General features: G+C 38.8%; 1 protein-coding gene across 2 annotated transcripts in view; it reads right to left on the reverse strand.

Annotated features, from left to right (window-relative positions):
- Nucleotides 1-25,573, reverse strand: part of tbc1d32 (TBC1 domain family, member 32) — a 241,005-nt gene that overhangs the window by 58,529 nt on the left and 156,903 nt on the right. For both annotated transcript variants that reach the window (XM_063033919.1, XM_063033913.1), the window contains 5 exons: nucleotides 22,031-22,119; nucleotides 18,975-19,097; nucleotides 18,785-18,893; nucleotides 5,657-5,750; nucleotides 3,133-3,249 (listed from right to left, as the gene is read on the reverse strand). In XM_063033919.1, coding sequence (XP_062889989.1) covers nucleotides 3,133-3,249; nucleotides 5,657-5,750; nucleotides 18,785-18,893; nucleotides 18,975-19,097; nucleotides 22,031-22,119 — 532 coding nt within the window. The remainder of the gene's footprint in view (nucleotides 1-3,132; nucleotides 3,250-5,656; nucleotides 5,751-18,784; nucleotides 18,894-18,974; nucleotides 19,098-22,030; nucleotides 22,120-25,573) is intronic.

A 25,573-nucleotide genomic window follows, 5' to 3' on the forward strand; every position in this document is an offset into this window, starting at 1 on the left:
AGTCCATATAGACAACATCCACCGCTTTACCCTCGTCAACTTTCCTAGTATCCTCTTCAAAAAATTCAGTAGGATTTGTCAAACATGACTTTCCATGCACAAATCCATGTTGACTGTTCCTAATCAGACCCTATCTATCCAGATAATTATATATATCATCTCTAAGAGTACCTTCCATCAATTTACCCACCACTGACGTCAAACTCACAGGCTGACAATTCGTTTTTAAACAATGGAACAACATGAGCAATACGCCAATCCTCCAGCATCATCCCCGTTTCTAATGACATTTGAAATATTTCTGTCAGAGCCCTTTCTATTTCCACACTAACTTCCCTCAAGGTCCTAGGGAATATCCTGTCAGGACCCGGAGACTTATCCACTTTTATATTCCTTAAAAGCTCCAGTACTTCCTCTTCTTTAATCATCATAGTTTCCATAACTACTCTACTTGTTTCCCTTACCTTACACAATTCAATATCCTTCTCCTTAGTGAATACCGAAGAAAAGAAATTGTTTAAAATCTTCCTCATCTCTTTTTGCTCCACACATAGCAGTCCACTCTGATTCTCTAAGCGACCAATTTTATCCCTCACTATCCTTTTGCAATTAATATAACTGTAGAAACCCTTTGGATTTATTTTCACCTTACTTGCCAAAGCACCCTCATATCTTCTTTTAGCTTTTCTAATTTCTTTCTTAAGATTCTTTTTACATTCTTTATATTCCTTGAGCACCTCATTTAATCCAAGCTGCCTATATTTATTGTAGATCTCCCTCTTTTTCCGAACCAAGTTTCCAATATCCCTTGAAAACCATGGTTCTCTCAAACTTTTTACTTTTCCTTTCAACCTAACAGGAACATAAAGATTCTGTACCCTCAAAATTTCACCTTTAAATGACCTCCATTTCTCTATTACATCTTTCCCATAAAACAAATTGTCCCAATCCACTCCTTCTAAATCTTTTCGCATCTCCTTAAAGTTAGCTTTTCTTCAATCAAAAATCTCAACCCTGGGTCCAGTCCCGTCCTTCTCCATAATTATATTGAAACTAATGGCATTGTGATCACAGGACCCGAAGTGCTCCCCAACACATACCTCTGTCACCTGACCTATCTCATTCCCTAATAGGAGGTCCAACACTGCCCCTTCTGTAGTTGGTACCTCTATGTATTGCTGCAAAAAACTATCTTGCACACATTTGACAAACTCCAAACCATCCAGCCCTTTTACAGAATGGGTTTCCCAGTCTATGTGTGGAAAATTAAAATCTCCCACAATGACAACCTTGTGCTTACTACAAATATCTGCTATCTTCTTACAAATTTACTCCTATAATTCTTGCTCCCCATTAGGTGGTCTATAATACACCCCTATAAATGTTACTACACCTTTCCCATTCCTCAATTCCACCCAAATAGCCTCCCTAGACGAGTCCTCTAATCTATCCTGCCAAAGCTTGTCTATCCTGACAAGCAATGCAACACCTCCCCATCTTAACCCTCCGATTCTATCACACTTGAAGCAACAAAATCCAGGAATATTTAGTTGCCAATCACACCCCTCCTGCAACCATGTTTCACTAATAGCTGCAACATCATATTTCCAGGTATCAATCCATGCTCTAAGCTCGTCCACCTTTCTTACAATGCTCCTAGCATTAAAATAGATGCATTTAAGAAACTCTCCACCTCTTACTCTCTGTTTATCCCTAATGGTGCAAACAACTTTGTTGTCTTTTTCTTCCTTCTCCTCTACATCTTTGGACTGAGTGCTCTCGTTCTCTGTCCCCTGCCTATCCTCCCTCACACACTGTCTACTAGCTTTCTCTATTTGTGAACTAACCTCCTCTCTCCTAGTTTCTTCAATTTGATTCCCACCCCCCAACCATTCTAGTTTAAAGTCTCTCCAGTAGCCTGTAGATTTTCTATGTTTCTATATGTCACCATATACGACTCTGAGGTTCATTTTTCTTGCAGGCATACAATAAATCCATAATAGAGTCGATAAAAGATCACACCAACTTGAGCGTTCAACCAATGTGCAAAAGACAACAAATTGTGCAAAAAGAAATAAATAAATAAGCAATAAATATGGAGAACATGAGATGAAGATTCCTTGAACCTCCAGAGTCTGTAGGTTGTGGCAACATTTCAATGCTGGGGTAAGTGAAATTGTGAAACCTCAGCACAACTTTTGTTGGAAAGAAGCAGAATATAGCTATTTCTACAATTCCTAAAATAATACCGTCTGCAGAATGTGGCCATTGCTGATGAGGACAGCATTCATTGTCCGTTCCTATTTGCCATTAAGAACTTAGTGGGGAATGGTTTTCTTGAACCACTGTGGTGCTGCTGCCTTCAGATTCACACACACAGAAAAAAGAAGTGAAAGAAAATAAGTTAGATTTTCCATTGATTGGCAAGCCAATTATACAAGATCTTGTAATTTTATCAGTTCTATGAGAAGACCTCCAAACCAGTCTTCTGCTAGGAAGCGGCCTGCAGCTGATTGGTGTGAACCAGTGCAACATGAAGCCTGAGTGTAACTGACAAACTTTGATGCCTGAATTATCAGTGAAGCCCCACTTCTAGTTTGCTAGCATCAAGATTGTCACTGAGATTTAAAATTGATGTATGGTTCTGACATTATCAATACTGTTACAACAGACTAACAACAGGAAAATAAATAAGTATATTTTAATGAAGCTAATTAAAATAAATCAAAAAGACAGATTTCTTTATACTCAACCTCTGTTTCAACATTCAATGGAGCTCCTGCATTGCCCTGATCAATAGGACAGAGTTCCTGGCAAAATTATCTGGAAAATCTGCAGAAGTTTGTGACCTGACTGGAATCAATGACAAATGAAGAGAGAATGCAGCAGCCCCAAAATCAGTGACCAGCTGAACAAAAGTTCAGTAGCTCTGGAATCCCACATTTCACTCCAGTCAAGCAGGTAAAAAGTAGAATTTACAAGGGAGATTATAAATTTACAACCACAAATCCATCCTATTGTTGAAGAAATGTTTAAAGTTTCCACTGAAAATTGAAATACTTGCTTTTTATTTTGTACTTATAGAATGCTTGTCAAAAATACATTGATAATGATATAAACTTGAAAACTTACTGTTTCCTTTGATAATTTCAGGCCTGGTTGTCATAGTTTTACACAACAGCTTTTTACAGCACTCTAACCAGTCTGCCTGCTTCTCTGAATTCTTCAGTAATTTGATAACTTCATTATCTAAGCAGTAATAAGATCAGTTATAGGTTATATTACATTATATTACATTTTTGTTTAAAGAAAATCACTATATTCAGACAAAATTTGCATTGTAAGTGGCTAATGGAAGCACTTGCATTTATGTAGTATCTTTCAAAGAATCCTTTAAATACTCCACTTGTGACAACAACTTCAGGTTAAGACAAATGATGAAGTTCAAGTTACTTAGATTACATAGGTACATTTATTAAACATATGTGCATTGAAAGACGCCATTTGCATTAACTGGGCAACACACACATAATGCTGGAAGAACTCAGCAGGTCAGGGAGCATCTGTGGAGGGAAATAAACAGTTGACATTTTGGGTCAAGACCCTTCTTCAAGACTGACGAAAGGTCTCACTCTGAATATTTCCCTCCACAGATGCTGACTGACTTGCTGAGTTCCTCCAGTACTTTTTGTGTTTTACTCTGGATTTCCAGCATCTGCAGAATCTGTTGTGTTTATGAACACAATCTGAAGACATGTCAGGACAACAACTCACAAATGTCACCATACACTCCGGTGCCAACATAGCATGTATACAATTTTCAACAGAAAAACAGCAAAACAAACCCTTTCCCAACTCTATACACACACACACACTCTTGACAGATATGTGCTAAGCTTCCTTTAATTACCCATTAAAATATAATCTTGCAGAAATGGATTGCAGAAACAAGGAAAATTCCTTTCTTTCTTCATCCATCTTTTTATTTATTTCTCTTTTTATACCGAATTTCATTCTCAATTAACCTCCTCTAATTTATACTTGTGTCTCTTTGTGTGGTTTACTTCATAATCCTACATCTATTACTTTGGGAGTTCCTTGCCAGTTAAATCGGTCCCAGATGAATGTTTATTTCATACACTTACAGCTCAAGCTGTTGTTAAGATTAAATAGTAAAGATAATTTTAATTAATTGGAGACTCCTAAGAGAAATGATGGCCAAAAGTTATGAGGGCAGGGACAAGATACTGGGACTATATCTGCTGGACCAGTAAAAGTTGTGAAATAATTTAATACAGATTGAAAAGTATAAACTCTTTTGACATGGTGAATTGTGAAAAACAATTTTCCCTAATTGGCAATTGAGTATTACTAAGCATAATAGCACTTATTGTCTGGGTTGGGGTGGCAAGGGGTGGTAATAATAGTCAGCCATGTTAGTGTGAGTAGTTTCAGAAATAGGTCAGGCAGAGTGAGGATAAAAGATGTCTTCTCAGAAGGACATTGGTGAGGTTTTATAGCAATTTGATGGTTTTGTGGCTTTATATATTTTTTCTTTAATTCCAGATTTATTTAGCTGCCTAAATTTCAATTCTCCACCTGCCTTGGTATCATTTGAACACATGTCTCAGGATCAAATTTTCCAGAGCAATAACTGCTATACTAGATTTGAACCCAAGTCTTAGGATCAGTATTCCAAACAAGGACTGCTATACTACTGATATTAAACAAAAAATACTGGAAATACTTTGCAGGTCAGACAACGTTTGTTGTAAAAGAAACAGAGCCAATGCTTCAGGTTGAAGATGCTTTGTCAGAATTGGTAAGAAAGGCTTATTAAGTGATACTGAGGATGTGGGAGGGAGAATGTCTCTATTAGGGTAAAAACCAGTGTAACCATGGGGATAAGCTGCAAACAAGGTGTTCTGGTCAATGAGTGAATGGGCACAATAGACAAAAGATTATATATAAAAGACTGCAGAGTTACAAAATGCAAAGCAGGAGGTATATTCAGCAGGTCATGCTAGTCCACAACTCCCAAAGGAAGAGTTCAATACAAGAAACAACCAAGTTACCAATTTACCCAAACTGTGATTCTGTCATAACAATGACATGGTCAGATCAGTTATCAATATCAATGACTGCAGATGCAGGAATCTGGGTCTTGATGCAACGTTTGACCTGAAACACTGACATTTTTCCCCACTCCACCCCCCACTGTAAGAAATGTATAGAAACATTAATAATGAAAAGCAAAACATTTTAAACAGATTCTGTAAAATATAATATAAATGCAATGGTCAAAAGCAGTTTAAAATTATATTATGCTGTAAATGTAATTTTACTGATGTATTCAAATAATATCTCTCAACACTTTTGCACTGCCGTTACTTTCATACTGGGTAATGGCTTTCAGCAAATATTCATTAAGTATTTGAGTAGAGAGAATCATTTCATGTGACAACTCTGATCAACCATCTTCTTTCTATCTGAGGTGGCATACACAAATTAATATTCTTTTTTAATAATGTGAAATGCTATTGTTATTTGTATCAAGTAGAAATGAAAGTCACTTTCACCCTTTAGGTATCCAACAACATGTTTTAAGACATTTCCCAAAGAATCTTACTAATGCACTCATTTATTAATGTTTTACCTTGTTTTAGAACAAGATTTTTCACTGGTTCTTGAAGGTAACACTGTGGTATAGGGTAAGAGGAAAACAGCGGCCAAGGATATGGGTCATTTTCCTGGGGGATAAAGTGCAAAATAAAATTGGAAGACACAGATTTAAAGCAATGAATTTATTGAGTTTTTTTTAAACAGCAGCTTAGGACTGTCATGTTCACTGTTTTCCTTGTGAAGATAATATATTATAATCTAAAGCCTCTAACCTAGAAAAACAATACAGAATGACCTCTATTCTGCCTCTTTCACAAGAAAAACTAGCATAACCTGCAATGCAAAAACTATTATTGTACTGTACTGATGTCTACGCATAAGATGCTAACGCCCTAAGGAGAAACCAGTATTTTTAGTTGGATTACTAATACTTTTCCATGACAGTAATTTCCTCATCCTTTGTGTAAAGTTGACAGCTAATAGAAACATAAAGCTTACAAAAAAATGCTGTAAGAGATGCTACACCTTGTGCATACTGATGAGGGTAATCACAAACACCACATAATCGTTCTCTGGCTACGTTTATCCACAAAAAATACAAGCCACAAAAATAAAAACTACTGATTATACATCATAAATAAATTAATTTGCATGGCTCAAATTTTAGATGCTGCAGAAATTATCTATTTTTTCATCAATAAATCAAATGGTTGATTTGCCATTACTGACCATCACTATTTCAAAATTGCTGTAGAATTGTAATAAGATCAAACTACACTCAATAGATCTTCAAACAAGTCTGATCCATATTTTTGTTCTCACATTTTCTATGTTTAAAAATTTTCTATATTTAAAGTAAAATTCATATAACCTCAAAATCTTTACAAACTTGGTGGATAACAGAAGAAAAGCTTGCAAACAGTTTATCAACTTACTTTAAAGAGATCAAAGAAAGAGACCATTTAAAGGCAAGATCTATTAGGACTTTGTACTTTTCAATTTGAAGAATTCCGAAACATCCCTGGATGTTGTTAAGAAATTCCAAGTTAAACAGATATGGACAGCTTTATTCACATTTTCAGTAAACAGAAATTCACAGCTTATAATCTTCCCAATGTGGCACTTACTAGCATTAATTCAACAATGGTGCTCACTAAGACTAAATGTTAATAAATTCCTGACCTAAATGTGTAATCCATGAGTAATGAGGTTGTGCATTGGCTATGTCAGCCTGCACGTGAGCTGAATTTTCTTCTATTCAATAGCTCCCCAATGTACTTTCCACTTTGGATAATAAAATTACACCAATTAAATTTCAGTTGTTAAAAAAAGTAAAGATCACTTGGGATTCATCAAGGCCGCAAGACCACATTACTGCTCACACTGGGCTACTTTTCTGAAATATTCTTTGAAGCAATTAAGACAGCTTAGAGGACATCAAGGGCCAAAATGTAAAAATGGGATCACCCATTGAGGTGACAAGCTTACTATCTTAAGGGATATTATTGGACAACAGAAGAACCGATGCTTAGCCATATGACATTGGGTACCTTTATTTGAAAAAGGTCTTCACAATATTCCACCTAAAAACAGTGGAAGGTGAAGAGAAGCAGGGCGCCGCGCGTGCGCAGCCCTCCGATGAAAAATAATATCGTATCTGTTAAATAGGGGCCATGGACAATTCTGATTTGATGAAGATGGACGTGAAAGCACAGAGGAACATCTGGAAACATTTCTGAAAAGCTCATTCGCTGCTGTCGTTACTGCGCGGTCGGGAATCTTTTGGAGGGTAGGCCTCAAAATCACCGGCTTTGCCTGCTGTTGGTGACCGAGATGGAGGTCGAATCGTTCGGATAGAGATGGTGCTCAGTACTCGGTGTCGGAGAGCTGATCAGAGCTTGAAATTTTCGGATGACTCAGAGTGGTTATACCCATGGTCGGGTACGGCAGGGAGAGGTTTTCTTCCTTCTCTCCTGAGGCGTGGGACATTTGAGTGACTTTGAACTTCTACTGTGCTCATGGACTTCTTCATCAAGTTATGATATTGTTGCACTGTCATAACTATATGTTATAATTATGTGGTTTTGTTAGTTTTTTTCAGTCTTGGTCTGTCCTGTGTTTTGTGATATCACACCAGAGGAAATATTGTATCATTTCTTAATGCATGCATTACTAAATGACAATAAAAGAGGACTGCGTGTCTTCATAATCTAAAAAAAAAGTTAGCAATTGAACTTCTAGTTGTGTGACTGGATACTATTATAAGATGGTGGAAGAGTAGAAAACAATTGGGCAGAAATTGAGCAACACACACAAAATGCTGGAAGAACGCTACAAGTTTTGTAGAATCTGCATAATCTCATGTGCTTATGGAAATGTAAAATGAGCAATGACAAAATACATTTCAGGGCTGAAATGACTAACACGAGAAGACACAGTTTTAAGGTGCTTGGAAGTAGGTACAGAGGGGATGTCAGGGGTAAGTTTTTTACGCAGAGTGGTGAGTACGTGAAATGGGCTGCCGGTGACTGTGGTGGAGGCGGATACAATACAGTCTTTTAGGAGACTCCTGGATAGGTATATGGAGCTTAGAAAAGTATAGAGCTAGTGGTAACCCGAGGTAATTTCTAAAGTAAGTATATGTTTGGCACAGCATTGTGGGCCAAAGGGCCTGTATTGTGTTGTAGATTTTTCTATGTTTCTAAAATGATATTACAGTTTGCAGATCAGAGTTTTCTCATCCACTGTCTTTTATTGGACTGTATAATTTTGTTACAGTGATACCTTAGTTTGGATTGATGAATTTTAGGACATGGTGCAAAAATCATATCAAATTCTTTTAGTTTAGCTGGTTGAGAATAAGTAATTGAGTTGGATTTTCAGCCCTGTACATACATAAATCAGTATTTTCTATCTGTCAGAATGAAAGGTGATTACAGATCATTTGCTGACTGAATCATGCCACTCCAGGAATTTGACATATTCTGCTGATGACATTTTCAGCCTTGGATGTGTATTCTGACAACGGCTGAGGCAATCAGTAAACATTGCTCCAAAGTGTGTCATTGGACAATATCAGTACTGCCAATTTCAATAAAGGTCCTCATTCCCAGCAATATAATTTAAGGAAGTTATCCACACTGCTGGGAACACAAGTCAATTATTAATTTATAGTCGGATCATGGGGTCATAGTCCATAGCTTCCTGAAAGTAGCTGCACAAGTTGATAGGGTGGCAAAGAAAGCATGTGACACATTTGCCTTTATTTGACAAGGCACAGAGTTCAAGAGTTGGGAAGTTATGTTGCACCTTTATAAAACACTTGTTAGCTGCATCTAGAGTACTGCATTGAAATCCGGTCGTCCCATTATAGGGAGAGTGAAGAAGAGGTTTACCAGGATGCTGCCTAGATTACAGGGCATATGTTACAAAGAGTGGTTCGTCAAACTGGGTTGTTTTCATTGGAGCAGGAGAGGCTGAGGGGAGATCTGATAGAAGTTTATAAGGTTAAGAGAGGCATAGATCCACAATGGTATTTTTCTCCCAGAGTCAAAATATCTAATACTGTATAGGAGGGCTTGCATCTGACGTGAGAGGTGAAAAGTTTGAATAAGATACATAGGGCAATTTTATTTTGAACGAAAAATGTGGTTAGTGCCTGGAGTGCACTGGCAAGGGTGGTGGAGCAGGAAGATATGATAAAAGCTTTACAAGGCTCTTAGGTAGGCACATGAATATACAGAGAGTAGAGAGATGTAGACCATGTGCAGGTGGCAAGGGTTAATTTAATTAGGTGTCATTAGTTTATTAGTTTGGTACAACTTAGTGGGCCAATGTGCCTGCTCCTGTACTATCTCGCTTTGTGCACAAAATTCTATGTGTCTTTTCCCCTTCAGTGCCACAGTTCATGACAGTATTATGATCATACTGGTTTTTTTAGTTGCCCTCTGTTGATTTTTAAATATTTCCCAATCTTCTAAGTTCCCACTAATTTTTGCTCTATTATATGCCCTCTCTTGTCGCTTTTATGTTGGCTTTGGTTTCCCTTGTCGGGCACAGTTATGTCATCCTGTCTTTAGAATAATTCTTCTTCTTCTTTGGGATGTATCTATCCTGCGCCTTCCAAATTGCTTCCAGAAATTTCACCCATTGCTGCTCTGCTGTCATCTCTGCTTATATACCCAATCAACTTTGGCCAGCTCATCTCTCACACCTCTGTAATTCCCTTTGATCCACTGTAATGTTGATACATTTGACTTTAGCTTCTCCCTCTCAAATTGCAGGGTTAATTCTATCATATTATGGTCACTGCTTCCTAAGAGTTTCTTTACCTTAAGCTCCTTAATCAACTCTGGTTCATTACACAATACCTAATCCAGAAAAACTGATCCCCTAGTGGCCTCAATCACACGCTGCTCTCAGCAGCCATCTTGTAGGCATTCTACAAATTCTCTCGCTTGAGATCCAAAATCAACAGCAACCTGGGATTTTCCCAATCTACCTGCATATTAAAATCCCCCTTGACTATTGTAATACTTCCTTTTTGACATGCATTTTCTGTCTCCTGCTGTAATTTGTAGCCCACATCTTAGCTACTGTTTGGAGGCCTGTATATAACTCCCATCAGGGTCTTTTCACCCTTGCAGTTCCATAACCCTACCAACAACAATTCAACATCTTCTGATCCTATGTCACCTCTTTCTATGGATTTGATTTCACTCTTTTAATTACAGATCCATGCCACCCTCTTGCTTATTTGCCTGTTGCATAAACTTCCACGTCTATAAGCTCCTCCCAGATTCTACCACTCACCTACAAACCAGGGAAAATTAACAGTGGCAAACTAACCTGCCAAGTTGCATATCTGTGGGAGGTGGAGGAAACTTGACCACTAGGGGTAAACCCATGCAGTCAAGGGAAGAATCTAGAAATTCCACATGCTCGTACCAGAAGTAGTGGGTTACTGAAGCTGCAAGGCAGCATTTCTAATATTTGTACACTGGATGCAGTCAATTTGTTCTATTTGTAGAATTGCACGTTGAATTTGTAACTGCAACTTAATTATATTTCCTTGGAAGATGGCAAATAACAGTTACAAGACCCAATGTCAGCATAATGTGACAAAATATCAATGGATATTTATCTCTCTAACAGCATTAAAATGAATATGTAATTTTCACAAAGCAGCCCAAGAATTACTATTCAATATGTACCATGATAAATTTAAGAACGTACTTAAATTCCAAAATAGCCAACAGTTAAAACAAGCGAATAATGGATGGCACCCAGAAATAGAAAACAGGGAGGTGTCAGGAAGCCATCAGCAACTGCTAAAATGAAAGTCATCCAGAGGTGTAGATTATGAAAACAGGAGAATAAATGTTAAGTGCAAAAAATGTTCAAAATTAAAGCTAGAAATAGTTGTGATCTTTAAGAAGCACTCCTCAGAGTAATTATGCAGCACACCCAGGACTAGTCTGATTATGAATCACTGCACCAAACTCCAGGTGTGTTTAAAATTAGTATGTATCATTTGTGCTTAAATCAGCTAGAGTCAAGGCGAAATTCAGAAGTAATGGAGGGATAGGAACTTCCACTAGTGGTTAGAGGTCTGGTTCCAAGTAGGACCTCAGTCATTGTAGACTAACTAGAGTTTGATTTATTAAATGGAGGAAGTGATGGCTAGACTTTAATACCCTGTTAGGATTGGTAACTGGGGTGTTAATCATGGAGTTTGAAGATTTTTGGAACTGAGCATGGCTGAATTCTGGAAATGAGCAAATGGGAAGTCAGGTAAGATAATTGTTCAGGCAGTTGTTAATTCAGGCTTGATCCATTCGGGGAGAAGCATCAGACTGATTTGCAGTGGTTTATCAGGCATACACCACTAATGAATGGTTCTACAACAGCATGGCCTAATACAGGTGTCCCCCGCTTTTCAAATGTTCACTTTATGAAACCTCGCTGTTACGAAAGACCTACATTAGTTACATGTTTTGGTTAACAGAAGATGTTTTCACTGTTACGAAAAAAGGCAGTGTGCGCCCCGAGCAGCCAAGCTCCTCCCCCGGAACTGCATTCCAGCTGGCATTGCTTAAACACGTGCCTGTGAGCATCCGTGCATTTTGTTGATTTATTTTGAGCATCCGTTAGCAAGGTGAGTTCTAAGGTATCGGAGATGTTTGTCCGCTCTTGGACTGTATTCCTTGGAGTTTAGAAGAATGAGGGGGGACCTCATAGAAACATTTCGAATGTTGAAAGGCATGGACAGAGTGGATGTGGCAAAGTTGTTTCCCATGATGGGGGAGTCTAGCACGAGAGGGCATGACTTAAGGATTGAAGGGTGCCCATTCAGAACAGAGACGTGAAGAAATTTTTTTAGCCAGAGGGTAGTGAGTCTATGGAATTTGTTGCCTGGGGCAGCAGTGGAGGCCAAGTCATTGAGTGTATTTAAGGCAGAGATTGATAGGTATCTGAGTAGCCAGGGCATCAAAGGTTATGATGAGAAGGCGGGGGAGTGGGACTAAATGGGAGAATGGATCAGTTCATGATAAAATGGAGGAGCGGACTCGATGGGCCAAATGGCTGACTTCTGCTCCTTTGTCTTATGGTCTTATGGTCTAAAAGCCTACAAGAGCTCATAAGGGTGTTACACTTAGAGTAAAACTAGACATAATTAAGCATTTCAATCGTGGTGAACGAAGTAAGGACAAAGTGAGTTTGGCTTGTGGAAGTTGACGAAGATGATGTTGAAGAGGTTTTGGCATCTCATGACCAAGAACTGATAGATGAAGTGCTGACGCAATTGGAAGAGGAAAGGATGACAATTGAAACTGAATGCAGTAGCGAACGGACCGAAAGTGAAGTCATCCAGGAACTGAACGTGAAGCAATTGTGTGAGAGTTTCGCTGCAATGATTGCAGAAAGATACAACTTCAATTTTGAAAGGGTACGTAGGTTTAGGGCATATTTGCAGGGTGGTTTGAGTGCTTATAAAGAACTGTATGATAGAAAAATGCGCGAGGCTAAGCAATCAAGCGTACTGTTGTTTTTCAAGCCTTCCACATCAGCCACAGCAGACAACGAACCTCGACCTTCAACATCGAGGCAGGCAGACATAGAAGAAGATGACCTGCCTTCCCTGATGGAAACAGACGACGATGAGATGACACCCCAGTGTCCCACCACACCAACGTCCAGGCCGCGGACCAATACCGGGCCGTGAGGAATGCAGCGGTAGCCGGGATGCACCCAGCACACCTTTAAGAAAAAAGCCAAAATAAACAAGCTAATTAATTAGGTGCCACCCAGCACATAAATGTCAGCCCAGATCACAGGCAGTCGCCGAATACGTCGCCTCTGATCCGGGCCGACGTTTATGTGCCGGGCGGCACCTAATTAATTAGCTTGTGTATTTCGGCTTTTTTCTTAAAGAGGTGCTGGGTGCATCCCAGCTACTGCTGCACCACTGCATGCTTCGCAGCCCGGTATCGGTCCGCGGCCTGAAGGTTGGGGTCCACTGCACCACCCCAACCTCCGACGACTCAGCCTAACACACCATCATCAGCGTGCTCGGCACCGTCTTCCCGATTCCGGTAAGTGATACTACACTGTACATACATTATTTCTACTTTATGTAGGCTGTGTATTTTTATGTGTTATTTGGTATGATTTGGCAGCTTCATAGCTTAGAGGTTAATGGAGGGAGTGTTTCTGCCGAGAGCACTTGCGTGAGATTTTCGCTATGGTGGACAGTTCGGCAATGATAGTAGAAAAGTATTTCTACTTTATATAGTCTGTGTATTTATCATATCATTCCTGCTTTTACTATATATTATTGTTATTTTAGGTTTTATGTGTTATTTGGCATGATTTGGTAGGTCATTTTTTTGAGTTTGCAAACGCTCACAAATTTTTCCCATATAAATAAATGGTAATTTCTTCTTCACTTTACGACATTCTGGCTTACGAACCGTTTCATAGGAACGCTCTACCTTCGGATGGCGGGGGAAACCTGTATCCATGACAACTCTCCAAATGAAGCAGGCCATAGGAAAAAGTTTGATTTTACACATCAGACACATAAGCATGGTTCATGCCAGAAGGTGCCCAGAGAAAATATTCAGTATTGTACAACAGACATCATTAGTATGCTACACTTGAAGAAAGATCCATTTTCAATTGCACAGTGCTATGAGAAATACCTATTAATTTTACACAAAGAGCAAATATTGTAAAATATTCCAGGCTTTGTCTAACTGTGGTTGACTCTTAAACGTCCTGAGAAATTATGTGAAAGCCACTCCATTCAAGGTAATTAGGATGTGCAATAAATTCCAGCCTTGGTAGTTGCAATGACATCCCAAAGAATGAGTTAAAAAAAATCTTTAGCAAATTTTACATTCTATTAGCACATTTATATCCCCATTCTAAATGTTATGCAAGCTGTCTAATTAAATATGCCAAGCTACGACAGTGGTAATAATGGTAGAATTTCTAATGGAAAAAGTTAAGAGAAAATGCAGGCACGTGAAATATAATATTATTAACACAGCATTAAAATATTAAGTGGTACTTCAAAATTTCAAAAATTATTTGAAGTACTGTAGGGTGTTATATGGTTATTTCCTATATGTAAAATAATCCAAAAAGAAAATTATGGTCAGGTCTGTAATTAGTTACACATTTTGATCACTAAATCCCTGAGATATCTTCAGTGTGAGCTATAAATGGTAGGAGCAAGCAAAGAAAGCTAGAATGCAAGCAAAAACTTATATATGCAAACTTAAATTTATTTTAAAATCATTTCCTTTCTTAGAGTTACACAAGAACATAGAAATAGAATGTCCTCCTGACGATTTTATTCCTTGACCTTGTGTTTCAGATTCAGATTATCAACCACAATTCCGTTGTGGGTAAATTTGGCCTTCAACTCTGCATGGATGAAAATCCACATTCTGAGTGCACCAAATGCCAATGTTTCAAATCACACTCAGCAGATGGTGGTGTTGTAATCTATCTTCTTTCACCTACAGCCAGTACCCTTGACGTTTTAGCACTCAAGCAGTCTCCTTTACAAATTTGCTATAGGATTTTTGAAAAAACAAAATGTTTATTAAGGCAACACTCCCTATCCTCAGCCAGTTAATTGCGGATTTACTGTTAATGCTGCACATTTTTGTTGGAATAACTGTTTGCCCTGCAGTTCAGCAGATTCCCAAAACTTTGTTTATTCTAACTGCATTTTACCTGCTCTCTATAAAGCCGCATCTCTACTCCTTCTCCCATGCTTTCTCCTTCTTTTGACAAAGAAGGCAAAAGGCTCAATCTTTTGCCTTTTATTCCATTATTAGTGGCTGACAAGTCTCGTAGACCTAATTGCCTAGAATGAACTATGTTTTTTGTGTCTTGTGTTTTCTTGTAAAATTGTGCAAACCAAATAGACCATAAGACCATAAGACAAAGGAGCAGAAGTAGGCCATTCGGCCCATCGAGTCTGCTCCGCCATTTTATCATGAGCTGATCCATTTTATCCTATTTGGTCCCACTCCCCTGCCTTCTCACCATAACCTTTGACGCCCTGGCTACTCAGATACCTATCAATCTCTGCCTTAAATACACCCAATGACTTGGCCTCCACTGCTGCCCGTGGCAACAAATTCCATAGATTCACCACCCTCTGACTAAAAAAATTTCTTCGCATTTCTGTTCTGAAAGGGCGCCCTTCAATCCTGAAGTCATGCCCTCTCATACTAGACTCCCCCATCATGGGAAACAACTTTGCCACATCCACTCTGTCCATGCCTTTTAACATTCAAAATGTTTCTATGAGGTCTCCCCTCATTCTTCTAAACTCCAAGGAATATAGTCCAAGAGCGGACAAACGTTCCTCATATGTTAACCCTCTCATTCCCGGAATCATTCTAATGAATCTTCTCTGTACCCTCTCCAACGTCAGCACATCCTTTCTTAAATAAGGAGACCAAAACTGCCCACAGTACACCAAGTGAGGTCTCACCAACGCCTTATAGAGCCTCAACATCACATCCCTGCTCCTATACTCTATTCCTCTAGAAATGAATGCCAACATTGCATTCGCCTTCTTCACTAGTGACTCAACCTGGAGGTTAACTTTAAGGGGATCCTATACGAGGACTCCCAAGTCCCGTTGCATCTCAAAACTTCGAATTCTTTCCCCATTTAAATAATAGTCTGCCCGTTTATTTTTTCTGCCAAAATGCATAACCATACACTTTCCAACATTGTACTTCATTTGCCTCTTCTCTGCCCATTCTTCCAATCTATCCAAGTCTCTCTGCAGACTCTCCATTTCCTCAGCACTACCGGCCCCTCCACCTATCTTTGTATGGTCAGCAAACTTAGCCACAAAGCCTTCTATTCCATAATCCAAATCGTTGATGTACAACGTAAAAAGAAGCAGCCCCAACACTGATCCCTGTGGAACATCACTGGTAACCGGCAGCCAACCAGAATAGGATCCCTTTATTCCCACTCTCTGTTTCCTGCCAATCAGCCAACGCTCTATCCACGTATGTAACTTTCCTGTAATTCCATGGGCTCTTATCTTGTTAAGTAGCCTCATGTGTGGCACCTTGTCAAAGGCCTTCTGAAAATCCAAATATACAACATCCACTGCATCTCCCTTGTCTAGCCTACTGGTAATTTCCTCAAAAAATTGTTATAGGTTTGTCAGGCAGGATTTTCTTTCAAGGAATCCATGCTGAGTTCTGCCTATCTTGTCATATGCCTCCAGGTACTCTATAACCTCATCCTTGACAATCGACTCCAACAACTTCCCAACCACCGACGTCAAGCTAACAGGTCTATAATTTGCTTTTGCTTCCTTGCCCCCTTCTTAAATAGCGGAGTGACATTTGCAATCTTCCAGTCTTCCGGAACCATGCCAGGATCTATCGACTTTTGAAAGATCATCGCTAATGCCTCTGCAATCTCCACAGCTACTTCCTTCAGAACACGAGGGTGCATTCCATCTGGTCCAGGAGACTTATCGACCTTCAGCCTATTCAGCTTCCTGAGTACTTTCTCTGTCGTAATTGTGACTGCGCACACTTCTCTTCCCTGCCACCCTTGAGTGTCCGGTATCCTGCTGTCTTCCTCAGTGAAGACTGATGCAAAATACTTGTTCAGTTCCTCTGCCATCTCCTCATCTCCCATTACAATTTCTCCAACATCACTTTCTATCGGTCCTATTTGTTACTCTCACCTGTCTTTTACTCTTTATATACTTGAAAAAGCTTTTAGTATCCTCTGTGATATTATTTGCTAGTTTCCTTTTATAGTTAATCTTTTCTCTCTTAATGACCTTCTTGGTTTCCTTTTGTAAGGTTTTAAAAACTTCCCAATCCTCTGTCTTCTCACTAATTTTTGCTTCCTTGTATGCCCTCTCCTTTGCTTTAACTTTGGCTTTGACTTCTCTTGTCAACCACGGTTGCATCCTTTTTCCACTCGAAAATTTCTTCTTTTTTGGAATATACCTGTCTTGCACATTCCTCATTTCTCGCATAAACTCCAGCCACTGCTGCTCTGCCATCTTTCCCGCCAGTGTCTCTTTCCAGTCAACTTTGGCCAGTTCCTCTCTCATGCCACTGTAATTTCCTTTACTCCACTGAAACACCGACACATCAGATTTTGGCTTCTCTTTTTCTAATTTCACAGTGAACTCAATCATGTTATGATCACTGCCTCCTAAGGGTTCCTTCACCTCAATCTCTCCAATCACCTCCGGTTCATTACACAATACCCAATCCAGTACAGCCGATCCCCTAGTGGGCTCAACAACAAGCTGTTCTAAAAAGCCATCATGCAGACATTCTACAAATTCTCTCTCTTGAGATCCAGTGCCAACCTGATTTTTCCAATCTACTCGCATGTTAAAATCCCCCACAATTATAACACTGCCCTTCTGACAAGCCTTTTCTATTTCCAGTTGTAATTTGTAGTCCACATCCATGCAGCTGTTTGGAGGCCTATAAATAACTGCCATCAGGGTCCTTTTACCCCTGCTATTCCTTAGCTCAACCCATAAGGATTCTGCACCTTCCGATCCAATATCACCTCTTTCTAATGATTTAATATCATTTCTTACCAATAAAGCCACGCCTCCCCCTCTGCCTACCTTCCTATCCTTCCGATACACCGTGTATCCTTGGACGTTCAGCTCCCAGAGACATGCATCCTTTAGCCAGGTCTCAGTGATGGCCACAACATCATACCTGCCAATCTGTAGCTTTACAAGAAGATCATCCACCTTATTCCTTATGCTGCGTGCATTTACGTACAACACCTTAAGACCAGTATTTGATACTTTTTGCTTTGATTTCACTGCAACTTTATTGTACTGCAACTCATCCCAATGGCTACAAATTTGCCCCATCACCTGCCTGTCTTTCCTGACATCTTTACTGCTCACTATCTTAGATTTATTTCTGTTTTCCCCTTCCTCCGCTCTATCATTCCGGTTCCCATCCCCCTGCCAAATTAGTTTAAACCCTCCCTAACAGCTCTATTAAACTTTCCTACCAGGATATTGGTCCCCTTCGGGTTCAGGTGTAACCTGTCCATTTTGAATAGGTCATACTTCCACCAGAAGAGATCCCAATTATCCAAGAATCTGAAGCCCTGCCCCCTACAGAGCACAAATAACAGAGCATTATTTAAGATAAGAAATAATTAAAAAGTTGGCATTTGGTGTCACTGCACAAAACATACTGAAGAAACCTGGCAATAAAAATATACAAGTAAGTGATAAAAACATAAAGGACAAATTAAATGTGGTCTTTTTGTAATGGAAAGAGGCTAGAGGAGTGCCAAGTGAATTCACTCACGTTTGGACAGTCAAAACAGTTTTTAGGGTATGTGTGAGCACTGACAATGTAAGGGTTTATTGGTGACAGTAAAAGATTTGAGGTACAAGTAAAGTGGGCATCATGTATATAAGTTGCACAATTTGAAAAAGGAATGGTGGAGATTTTCGAAGGAGAAGCTAACAGATACCATTGACATTCCTTTGTTGTTAATGAGCTCGTCATAGGTGCCACAAGAAACACAACATAAACACATATTCCATTTGAAATAAAAAGGAAGCAACAAGACACAAAGGAGAAATGGAGAATTTTCCAACCTTCTGCAAAACTCTTGGAGGTAAAACCCGTTCTGAAGCTCCCCCGACAAGATTCATGCGGACAAGTATGTGATTTCTCTCCACAGAGAGACCATCAATTATGAAGTCCCTTAAATACATAATTATAATTGAATCAGGAAAAATAATTTTAAAATCTAAAACAGGTAAAATGGTAATAATCTTAACTTACCCTAGATTTTCCAAGTCTTCCTTAACATTTTCCTTTTGTGCATTTAAGAGAATTTGTGATAGATTGTACTGGGATTCTAAAAGTAAAAGAATATCCAGATTGCAGCACAAAACACTCAGTAGCCTACAGAAAGAACAGAATGATATTTAAGAACTAAACAAAATTGTGCTTGTTTACTATAAACAAAGCACATAATTTTCTAATCAATGCATGAACATTTATAAAGATGAAGGAAAATGAGGCTAATAAATGGTATAAAGCAAAAACACATTTGTTGGATGGGAACACAGTTCAAGTGTGATGGGTGTTTTGACCAATTTGTTACTTCCATGATTTCACCCTTTTATATTGATACCTATACTTCTCTAACATTGCTCCCGGTGCGAAAAGTCTTTATTTTAGCCCTTCTAAATAATATTAAAATTTCACTGATGTTGGCAGCTTGAAGGGGTGTGCTAGATATTGGAATATTCAGCTTTGGACTCAAAACCTCAGAAATTTCAAATGAGCAGGCACAGAAAGGAATCTCTGAAGTTAAATGCAGCAATGGATACAGACAGAAATAGTAACACCTTAATGCTGCATAGAAGCAAATTCATGAACTTGTCATCCGTGGTCAAAGTCTCCAATGGACAAATATTATAATCTATCTACTTCTGGAGGCTGTAATCACATTCATTTTGTTCTTGAAAGCTTTCAGGAGTTCAATAAAGACTATTGAGGCTACAGAGGATATCAGCAATAAATGTTATAGATCTGACTACCCTTCTGTAAAGGTTCCTTTAAAATAATACTGTTTGTGTTTGCCAACAGTGATAGAAATGAGCTGGCACAGAAAGGACACTTTACAAAGAGTTTTGCTATATACATTTAGTCTCCTTTGCAAAGTCAAACAGCACACTTTCGTGATGCCACAGAGGAAAGCTACTTGTTGAGTAGAAAAGTGACTTGGAATAAAATATTCAACAAAAGGTCAAAAAGTAATACATTTCCTCAGGAAGTTATATAAGTAAGAGTCACAACACAAATGCACAATGGTGGATTATTTACGTAAGATTTTTAAGATGTTAAATCACCAACGTTCAATGTAAAGTTCATTATTAGAGTGCACACGTCACCATGTACAACCCTGACATTCCTTTTCCTGTGGGCATACTTAGCAAATCTATAGAATAGTAACTGTAAACAGGATCAATGAACAAGAAACTGTGCAAATGCGAATATAAATAAATAGCAATAAAAAGAGAGCATGAAATAACAAGATAAAGAGTCCTTAAACTGAGACCATAGGTTATGGGAACACTAGAAATAGAATGAGTGTAGTTATTCCCTTTTGTTGAAGAGTCTGTTGGTTGAGGGGTAGCAATTGTTCTTGAACCTGGTGGTGCAAGTCCTGAGTTACTTGTACCTCTACCTGATGGCAGCAGCAAGAAAAGAGCATGGCCTGGGTAGTGAGGTAAGGAGTTACTGACCCTCTCCACTTCTGATCCTCCGATAAGTACTACTTCATTAAGTAGGAGCATGTTAATTTACAGCATAAAGCAATTTTATTTTCTGCTATCAGTTTGTAATGTAGCAAAAATAATTTTAATGATCAAAAGGCAACAAAAACAGCAATAATGGTTGTGGTATCTTAGGCATTACAACATGTGGGGTTTAAAAATTTGTTCATAGGATTTTTTTTAAATGCTGTGGAAATCAGTTTAATCTCAAGTAGAGAAATTGTATTGATTTATGGACAGTTTCATCTTAACTTTCACTGGTATTTTCCATTTTTCTTGGAACTTCTGGTGCAATACTCAAAATTTATTAGTGTAAGATTTTTATTTTCACCTGTCTGAAATATAAAGGTTCTCACTTACTCACTTAGAATCAAATTTTACCAATAACTTCTCCGTGAAATCATGCTGTTAAAGGGCCAACACTCAAATTGCATATTTAGTTCTTACTCAGATACCATCCATTCTATGGCCTCAATATCCATTGTATGCATAGACTGCTTTGCCCACTAAGGTCACAGTCATTCTTAGTTTCAAGCCTCAGATTCATCCCAAGCTGCTACTGGTCTCTGCTTTATATCTAGTTTGACGCTCATTCAAACATTAGGAAATTCATGCAGAATCCACATGCTTACAGAGAAAATTTCATTGATTTCTCTTTTAGACTACAAGGGGAGCCACAGCAGGCGCTGTAATGTATCTGTATTACACATTTCTTCAAAAGGTAGGCATTCATTGATTATATTCATGTCTTTGCTAAGGCCTCCCTATCAACTCCTGCCAAGAAGCTCTGGCAGGTCTCCATTGCCAGCTGATACAAAAACCATGCCTCCTGTGGTACTGTCTCCACCAGTATGTCCAGATTTCTCTGGGTGAACTTTCCCACTTTCTTCTGCCATTGTAACACCAATTCACTCAGTAACAACACTTGTTTATAGCTAGAAAAGTGTTAGTTGCATTGTGGTATATACCTAATGGACTGCACATTGATGCTGAGGGTGATTTACAAACACTTCACTAGAATGTTCAATAGTTCCATTTACTATCAGAGAATGTATATGTACAATATACACCCCAAAATTCTTACTCTCCACAGAATCTTGTGTTAAAATAAAGAAAGTCAGATTCAGTACAGCATTAAACAGGAAAACCTGACAACCTTGCACTCGCTTCTTATGCAACTTTTATAAAAGTGTGAGAATGATCCACTATTTTGGTTTGAGGCCAAAATTAAAAACACCATAGAGAAATTTCTCAGCCATGGATTACACATAAAATACAGTACACCAGCATGTTGATCAAGGTATTGAACTGGTATTGATCTGGAGATATGAGTTTAAATTCCACAACAGCCCAGAGATTTAACTTGAGCAATTAAATAAATCTGGAATAAAAATATAGAATCAGTAATGATGACTATGAAACTACAAGCAGTCATGAAAAATCCCCATCTGTTTCACCAATGTCCTTCAGGGAAATATATCTGCTATCCTTTGAAATGAACAGGAACATTTGCATGAATACGTTATTTCCAGCTGTTAGTAGGTTACCACTTACCTAAGTCCAAATATGTGGGAATGCTCATAGTTGAACAGCGAGTGTATTTTGGCATTTGAATTGATAATTATCAGTCGGTCAATTACATCCTATAAAAGAGAAATACTGTTACACTGACTGCAAACACCATTTAGAGGCAGACTAGTATAAAAATAGAGGACAAAAGAAAAAAAAGTTTATAAGTTTGTTTTATATACTTTGTAGACAAGCATACGAATGTAAGTTAGTCCATGCGCCAACAGGATAAACAAATTCTGTGCTATAGTTCATATCTGAGTAGTATTCTAACAGACAACTATAGTATCAATATAGGCAGAACTTAATAAGACATCCACTTGAGGTCTTTAGATATAAGATTTAGCCAATGACCCTTGATACTGAGACCAATTATTTAAACGATATATCAACTACATTTTAATCAAACCTGATTTACAAAACAGTAAACTTAAGCATCCTATCACAAATCAACATTGGAAAGTAAGTCTAAAACACCTCTGTGCCCATAAAAAGTATTAATTCCCTGTCTCTCTGCCCCCCCCCCCGCCCATCCCAGCTTGGAAGTTTTCATATTTTATTATTTTACAACATAGTGGATTTAATTTGGCTTTTTTTTGACACTGTTCAACAGAAAAAGACTCTTTAATGTCAAAATGAAAATATCTCTACAAGGCCACAATTAGAGGGTACCCATTTAAAACAGAGATAAGGAGAAATTTTTTTAGCCAGCGGTTTGTGGATTTATGGAATTCATTGCCACATACAGCTTTGGAGGCACGATTACTGAGGGTGTTTAAGGAGGAGATTGATAGGTATTTAATTAGTCAGGGTATCAAGGGATATGGGGAAAAAGCCGGAAACTGGAACTAGATGGGAGAATTGTTTAGCTCATGGCGAAGTGGCGGAGCAGGGTCGATGAGGCGAATGGCCTACTTCTGTTCCTTTGTCTTGTGATCTTGTGATCTAAATTAATTGCAAATATAAACCACAAAATGATTGATTGTATAAGAATTCACCCCCTTCAAGCTAGTATTTAGTAGATGCACCTTTGGCGGCAATTACAGCCCTGAGTCTGTGTGGATAGGTCTCTACCAGCTTTGCACATCTGGACACTACAATTTTTCCCATTTCTTCCTCACAGAACTGCTCAAACTCTGTCAGATTACATGGGGATCGTGAATGAACAGCCCTTTTGAAGTCCAGCCACAAATTATCAATTAGATTAATGTCTGGACTCTGACTTGGCCACTCCAAGACATTAACTTTGTTGTTTTTTTAGCTATTCCTGTGTAGCTTTGGTTTTATGCTCGGAGTCATTGCCTTGCTGGAAAACAAATCTTCTCCCAAGTCGCCGTTCTCTTGCAGACTGCATCACATTTTCCTCCAGGATTTCCCTGTATTTTGCTGCATTCATTTTACCTTCTACAAGCCTTCCAAGGACAGCTGCAGTGAAGCATCCCCACAGCATAATGCAGCCACCACCATGTTTCACGGTAGGGATGGTTTTTAGTCTGATGGCCAAAAAGCTCAATTTTGCTTTCATTAGACCATAGAACCTTCTTTCAGCTGACTTCAGAGTCTCCCTGGTGCCTTCTGGCAAACGCTAGTTAAGATTTAATGTGAGGTTTTTTCAACAGTAGCTTTCCCTTTCCCACTTTCCCATAAAGCTGCGACTGGTGAAGCACCCGGGCAACAGTTGTATGCGCAGTCTCTTCCCATCTCATTCTCTGAAATTTGAGTTGTCATAGATAGAGTTGTCATAGGTATCTTGGTGACCTCCATCACTAGTGCCCTTCTTGCACGGAGTTAGTCAGTTTTTGAGGATAGCCTGCTCTAGGCAGATTTATAGTTGTGCCATATTCTTTCCATTTTTTGATGATTGACTTAACTGTACTCCAAGGGATATTCAGTGACTTGTAAATTTTCTTGAATCCATCTCCTGACTTGTGCTTTCAATAACCTTATCGCGGAGTTGCTTGGAGAGTTATTTTGTCTTTGTAGTATAGTTTTTGCCAGGATACTGACTCACCAACAGTTGGACCTTCCAGATACAGGTGTATTTTTACTACAATCAACTGAAACACCTTGACTGCAAACTGGTCTCCAAAAACAGATCTCCATTTAACTAATTATGTGACTTCTAAAACCAACTGGCTGTACCAATGATGATTTGAAATGTCATTTTAAAGGAGGGTGAAAATTTATGCAATCAATTATTTTGTATTTTATATTTGTAATTAATTTAGATCATTTTGTAGAGATCTGTATTCACTTTGACAAGAAAAAGTCTTTTTCTGTTGATCAGTGTCAAAAAAGACAAATTAAATCCACTGTGATTCAATGTTGTAAAATAATAAACATGAAAACTTCCAAGAGGGGTGAATTCACAAGCACTGTAGCATCCCTTTTCTATATTAATTGATTGCTGCATAACAGTTATTGCAAATTATTCATTCTGTAATCAAAATGAGGACGACACAAAGGTTGGTGGTGTTGTGGATAGTGTAGAGGATTGTCGAAGATTGCAGAGAGACATTGATAGGATGCAGAAGTGGGCTGAGAAGTGGCAGATGGAGTTTAACCCAGAGAATTGCGAGGTGGTACACTTTGGAAGGAGAAACTCCAAGGCAGAGTACAAAGTAAATGGCAGGATACTTGGTAGTGTGCAGGAGCAGAGGGATCTGGGGGTACATGTCCACAGATCCCTGAAAGTTGCCTCACAGGTAGATAGGGTAGTTAAGAAAGCTTATGGGGTGTTAGCTTTCATAAGTCGAGGGATAGAGTTTAAGAGTCGCGAGGTAATGATGCAGCTCTATAAAACTAGTTAGGCCATACTTGGAGTACTGTGTCCAGTTCTGGTCGCCTCACTATAGGAATGATGGGAAAGCATTGGAAAGGGTACAGAGAAGATTTACCAGGATGCTGCCTGGTTCGGAGAGTATGCATTATGATCAGAGATTAAGGGAGCTAGGGCTTTACTCTTTGGAGAAAAGGAGGATGAGAGGAGACATGATAGGGGTATACAAAATATTAAGAGGAATAGATAGAGTGGACAGCCAGCACCTCTTCCCCAGGGCACCACTACTCAGTACAAGAGGACATGGCTTTAACGTAAGGAGTGGGAAGTTCAAGGGGGATATTAGAGGAAGGTTTTTTACTCAGAGAATGGTTGGTACATGGAATGCACTGCCTGTGTCAGTGGTGGGGGCAGATACAGCAGTGAAATTTAAGAGACTACCAGACAGGTTTATGGAGGAATTTAAAGTGGAGGGTTATATGGGATGCAGGGTTTAAGGGTCGGCACAACATTGTGGGCTGAAGGGCCTGTACTGTGCTGTACTATTCTATGTTCTAGGTGAAATAGGCAAAGGTTAAAAATTAATTATAATACAAATCAGAAGAACAGAAAATGCTTCCGGCATTTTCAAAAGCAGGTCACAAGAAATTACGATGGTAAAGAAAAGCTTTTGATTGCTAGTTGCACTTTTAGCCTTAAAAATGAAAAGCATGTATTCAGTTCTGCTCTGGAAACTTAAGCATATAATT

The sequence above is a fragment of the Mobula hypostoma genome, chromosome 2, assembly GCF_963921235.1.
Source record: "Mobula hypostoma chromosome 2, sMobHyp1.1, whole genome shotgun sequence".
Lineage (NCBI taxonomy): Eukaryota > Metazoa > Chordata > Chondrichthyes > Myliobatiformes > Myliobatidae > Mobula > Mobula hypostoma.